At 59.2% G+C, this 5586-nt stretch overlaps 1 protein-coding gene across 8 annotated transcripts in view; it reads left to right on the top strand.

Annotated features, from left to right (window-relative positions):
- PIEZO1 (piezo type mechanosensitive ion channel component 1) overlaps positions 1–5586 on the top strand; it is a 70310-nt gene that overhangs the window by 34373 nt on the left and 30351 nt on the right. For all 8 annotated transcript variants that reach the window (XM_032284678.1, XM_032284673.1, XM_032284674.1 and 5 more), the window contains exon 2: positions 1125–1220. In XM_032284678.1, coding sequence (XP_032140569.1) covers positions 1125–1220 — 96 coding nt within the window. The remainder of the gene's footprint in view (positions 1–1124; positions 1221–5586) is intronic.

The following is a 5586-nucleotide window of genomic DNA, read 5'->3' as shown; positions in this document are numbered from 1 at the left end:
GGGGGTAGAGGGTACGGGGTGCAGGGTGGGGGGTGGGGGGTGGGGGGTGCAGGGTAGGGGGTGGGGGGTGCAGGGTAGGGGGTGGGGGTGGCCTGCTGGAGCCTCTCAGGCAGCATGCAACGCCTTTCCAGGCCTGGTGTCATCCCTGGTGGTCCCAGAAAGGCTGAGTGGTCCCCCAGGGCCCTGGCGAGGGGTTCCATCCCTCATGTCCTGAAAAATCTCATGTTCCTAGGAGGAAGCGGGCCTGGCTAGCCCGTGGCAGGCGTGGCCTCCTGACTGCAGACCCCATCAGAGCAGCGCAGGCGCCAGGGGAGAGCCCGGAGGGGAGCGGGGAGCTGTGTGGTTGGGGCCACAGGTGCCAGTCCCCGCTGGGCTCTCAGGGTGAGGGTGGGAACCAGGTCCGGGACCCTCTGGGAGAGGCAGGAGGCAGCCACAGGACACCGCGTAGGGACTGCAGTTACTGCAGCCACGCAGAGCTGAGGGCATGCCATGACCCACTGCCCCATACCTGTTGGAGAGCTCCCAGATGGGCGCTGGGTGCAGGAATAGCATTTGTTCATTTGTTTGTTTGAAACGGAGCCTTGCTTTGTCACCAGGCTGGAGTGCCGTGGTGCAGTCTCAGCTCACTGCAACCTCCACCTCCCAAGTTCAAGCAATTCTCCCGCCTCAGCCTCTCAAGTAGCTGGGATTACAGGCGCCCACCATCATGCCCAGCTAAGTTTTGTTTATTTAGTCGAGATGGGGTTTCGTCATGTCCGCCAGGCTGGTCTTGAACTCCTGACCTCAGGTGATCCCCCACCTTGGCCTCCCAAAGTGCTGGGGTTACAGGTGTGAGCCACCGCACCTGGCCCAAGAAAAGCATTTTTAAAGGAAGAAAAGCGAGGAAGGAAGATGGGTGACAAGCTCAGCGCCCTGCACGGGAGGCTGGGGCCTATGGCATGATGTATGTGAGATGTGAATGGGGGCGCGAGGTGGCTTTCACAGGCTCCAGCCCAGGGCGGCACTCACGGAATACACGGCCTCGAGGATGTGACGAGCGGGGCTGAGGGTGCGCTCTCCTCTGGGGCGGGGACTGGCTGTCCTCTGTTGGCTACGAAGCTGACCCTCACCCCGTCTCCCCACAGCCTGCCTGCTCCGCTTCAGTGGACTCTCGCTGGTCTACCTGCTCTTCCTGCTGCTGCTGCCCTGGGTGCCTGGCCCCTCCTGGCGCAGCCTCCAAGGTAAGCTGGGGACCCTGCCCATGTTTCCAGGGTGGGAGGGTGTGGGCATTGGTTTGGGGCCAAAATTCATACAGCTTTCCTCACCTTTAACAGCCCGGGATGAAAGATGAGGGGTCCCGAAATATTTTTTTTTTTTTAAGACAGAGCCTCACTCTGTCGCCCAGGTGGGAGTGCGGTGTGCAGTGGCGTAATCTCAGCTCACTGCAACCTCTGCCTTCCAGGTTCAGGTAATCCTCATGCCTCAGCCTCCCAAGTGGCTGGCATTACAGGCGTGCACCACCATGCCCAGCTACACTTTTTCATATTTTTAGTAGAGGTGGGGTTTCACCATCGTGGCCCGGCTGGTCTTGAACCCCTGACCTCAGGTGATCCGCCCTCCTTGGCCTCCCAAAGTGCTGGAATTACAGGTGTGAGCGTCCACGCCCAGCCATCAAAGTTTCTTATTTTCATTTATAGACCCCAAGCTAAGCTCAGAATCTTTTCTAATCCGTATTGCAGGGGCTATGGGGGTCAAGGGGGCTCTTGGGTGTGGATTCCCTGTGTCCCTTGAGAGGCCACAGGGAGTGGGTGGGCCCCAGGTGCCCCTCAGGAAGCTCAGACCTGTTCCTGCAGGCTCCAGGCATGTTTCCTGGCTGCTGAGGCTGTGGCAGCCTGGGAGGTTCAGCCTCCTTGACCGCCCTCCACTGCCCCCCGCGGGGTTGGACCCATTTGCAGAGGGAGGGCTGGGGCTCCTTTGGGAACCACCGCCGGGTCTGAGCTGGGCCAGGACTGCGTTGCTGTCCTGTGTCCTCTGAACAGAGGGCAGCCAGGCCACGTGCCGAGCTGCAGCCTGGGCAACAAGGGTGGCGGCGGATCCTTCGTCCGGTGATGTGCCACCCACCTGCCCTGCGGGGCCATGTCCATCCTTGTGCCTGCGATTTAGGAGACCAGGATGTGGAGCAAACACTCAGAGACCTGTCCCCAAAGGCCACTGGTCAAACGTGGGTGGGGTTTTGGAGGGTGAAGAGCCACTGAAAGGAAGGTCCCCAGGGAGGAGGAAGAGACCTTCTCCAGCAGACGACTGAGTGGGTGTGACTGTGGGACCAGGCCGGGGGACGGGCTCTCGGGCACCGCCCTCCTGGGAGGTGGTGGAGGCAGCAGGCTGGCTGCGTTTTTCCAGGGCACTCTGGGGAGGATCTGCTTCCTCTTCCAGCTGCTCCAGGTGCCTGCCTTCCTGGGCTCGGGTCCTCTCCCTCCATCTCCAGAGCCGTGGGTTGGGGTCTTTATCACACCCCCAATCCTGCTCCCTCTCCTCCTACGGTAACCCTGTGGCTGTATCCTGGCTGCCTGCCCGGCTAATCCAGGCCAGCCTCCCTGGGTAAAGATCAGCTACAGGGCAGCCCCCATTTCCTCATCTGCCTGGACTCCGCCTCCCCTCTGCCGTTGAGGTCCTGCGTTCAGAGGTTCTGAGGACTGGGACGCAGGCATCTTTGGGATCCCTTGTTCTGCCAGCTGCAGGTGGAAGGTCGCTCTCTGGCCTTTCAGCATCCGGCTCTAAGCATCCCACAGGCTCCCCCCTAGCTCAGGGTGCTCTGCGGAGGGCAGTTTTTTCTTTTTTCTGAGATGGTGTTATACCCGAGCTAGTCAGAAGGAAAGCGCCATGCTGAGTTCCAATGGAGAGTCATTTATTGCTGGCGACCGAGAGTCAGCTCCAGCTGAAAATCTCTCGGCCCCGAGGAGGGGGCTTGATTCCTTTTCATACTTTGCTTAAGAAAGGGGAGGGGGAGCCTTGCTGAAGCAGAATTTACAGAAGCAGAACAGGCAAGTTAGATGAGGAGGCTGGTAACTAGGCGGCAGGAAGCTCCCATGATTGCTGGTTGCTAAGGAGGGTACACGCCAGAGGTTCCCATGATTGCTGGTTGCTAAGGAGGGTACACGCCAGCGGTTCCCATGATTGCTGGTTGCTAAGGAGGGTACACACCCGCGGTTCCCATGATTGCTGGTTACTAAGGAGGGTACACACCCGCGGCTCCCATGATTGCTGGCTGCTAAGGAGGGTACACACCCGCGGCTCCCATGATTGCTGGCTGCTAAGGAGGGTACACGCCAGCGGTTCCCATGATTGCTGGCTGCTAAGGAGGGTACACACCAGTGGTTCCCATGATTGCTGGTTACCAAGGCGGGTATTTGGTACTTGCCATGCAACCAGTCAAGAGGGTATTCACACTCGCAGGTGGGCCTGCCAGGCAGGATCTGCTTACGATGGTTATATGCCTCTAGAGCTCTAAGCACAGCATGACCCAGGTATGCACTAAAGGGAGAAATGGCAGGAAGGGTGAGGTGAAGGTTAAGATGGAGTCTGTCAGGCTGACACGGGGTTGGTTAGCACAATGGAGTCTTGCTCTGTCGCTCAGGCTGGAGTGCAGTGGGGTGATCTCGGCTCACTGCAACCTCCGCCTTCTGGGTTCAAGCAATTCTCCCACCTCAGCCTCCCTAGTAGCTGGAATTACAGGTGCCTGCCATCATGCCCAGCTAACTTTTGTATTTTATTTTGTTGTTTTCTGAGATGGAGTCTCGCACTGTCACCCAGGCTGGAGTGCAATGGCGCAATCTCAGCTCACTGCAACCTCTGCCTCCCAGGTTGAAGCAATTCTCCTGCCTTAGCCTCCTGAGTAGCTGGGATTACAGGTGCCTGCCACCAGACCCAGCTAATTTTTTTGTATTTTGAGTAGAGATGGGGTTTCACTGTGTTGGCCCGGGTGGTCTCGAATTCCTGACCTCGTGATCCATCTGCCTTGGCCTCCCAAAGTGCTGGGATTACAGGCAGGAGCCACTGTGCCCAGCTAATTTTTGCATTTTTGTAGAGATGGGGGTTTCACCATGTTGGCCAGGCTGGTCTTGAACTGCTGACCTCAGGTGATCTGCCCACCTTGGCCTCCCAAAGTGCTGGAATTACAGGCATTAGCCACTGTACTAGGCCTTTTTTTTTTAAAGGCAGTGGTACCATCACAGCTCACTGAAGCCTCAACGTCCTGGGCTCAAGCGATCCTCCTGCCTTAGCCTCCCAAAGTGCTGAGATTACAGGTTGAGTCACTGTGCCCAGCACAGGCACTGATCTTGGATCACAGGTACAATTCAGGGGTACAGAGAAGCATTTTGGGGAGGGGCCCAGTGTGGCGGAGTGCTGGGAGACACTGGAGCCCCAGGTAGGTCCAAACCCCTCCAGGATGTGTGGTTGGGGCTGGGTGGGCATCTCCCTGTCGTGGTCCCCATCCCGGGCCTCCCTTTTGCTCTGTGGAGCTGGTTCTGTCTGTTCCCAGGCCCTTGGCATTGTGTTCTGTAAATATTTCATGCCCCAGGCGCGACTGGAAACAGTTTAATCAGCAGTGGGAGAGGGCAGGCGCCCAGCCAGGCCAGGGGCAGAGCGGGGGTGGGAAGATTTGGAGAGGCCTGGGAGGACTTCCCTGCCTGAGCCTCCTCAGAGGCCCTTGAGGGACAGAGACACTGCCCAGTTTTCCGGGAGGGAGAGGAAAGTGTGAGGCTTGCCCGAGCCTCATGCCCAGAGCTTTATGATCTGTGCAGCTGCTGGGCTTGGCGTGGCCCTGCTGGAATGTTTGACGCCATCTGGTCCTGGATCCCCTCGCAGGCGTCAGCCGGACCCTCGGGGGTCTGGAGGTTGAGCTCAGACTCAGCAGGGAGGAGAGGACAGCAGCTGGGACTGGGGCTTGGGCAGCAGGCGCAGGCCCTGGTGCTCCAGGTGAGGCTGCAGGCAGAGCCATAGGGGTCGACTCCCAGAGACCTGCTTGTTATTTAAGGACTCAGAGAAGCCCCATCCCTACCTTAGGATAAAACCCACCTCCAGGGCTGACCCTGCTGTCAGGAGAGAGACCACTCCCACCTCTTACCATGCCCCTGCAGGGAGGCCCTGCCACCCTCCCCAGCCTCACTGGTCAACCTTGTGTGGTCTCCATCCTCTGTCTCAAAAGCCCCGTCTCGTGGCCGCATCCCACAGCTCAGCTCTAGCTCAGTAGGTGGCTGGGCCTCATGGCACAGCCTGAAGGCACCCTGGGTCCCTTGGCTGGTGGATCAGGTTCTGGGGGGGCTCCCATGCACACTCCACAGATCAAACTCGGAGGGCTGCACACTCCCCAGCAATCAGGCCCAGCCCTTGTCCAGCAGGTGTGGGGATCAGGTGTTGTCCAGCCGGTGTGGGGAGCAGGTGTGGGAAGCAGGTGTTGTCCAGCCGGTATGGGGAGCAGGTGCTGTCCAGCCGGTGTGGGGAGCAGGTGTGGGGAGCAGGTGTGGGGAGCAGGTGCTGTCCAGCTGGTGTGGGGAGCAGATGTTGTCCAGCAGGTGTGGGGAGCAGGTGTTGTCCAGCCGGTGTGGG

The sequence above is a fragment of the Sapajus apella genome, unplaced genomic scaffold (genome assembly GCF_009761245.1).
Source record: "Sapajus apella isolate SASKATOON/1434 unplaced genomic scaffold, GSC_monkey_1.0 scaffold15, whole genome shotgun sequence".
Taxonomy (NCBI): Eukaryota; Metazoa; Chordata; class Mammalia; order Primates; family Cebidae; genus Sapajus; species Sapajus apella.
Note: the sequence above shows the minus strand (reverse complement) of the source record. Positions and strands in the feature narration are given on the sequence as shown.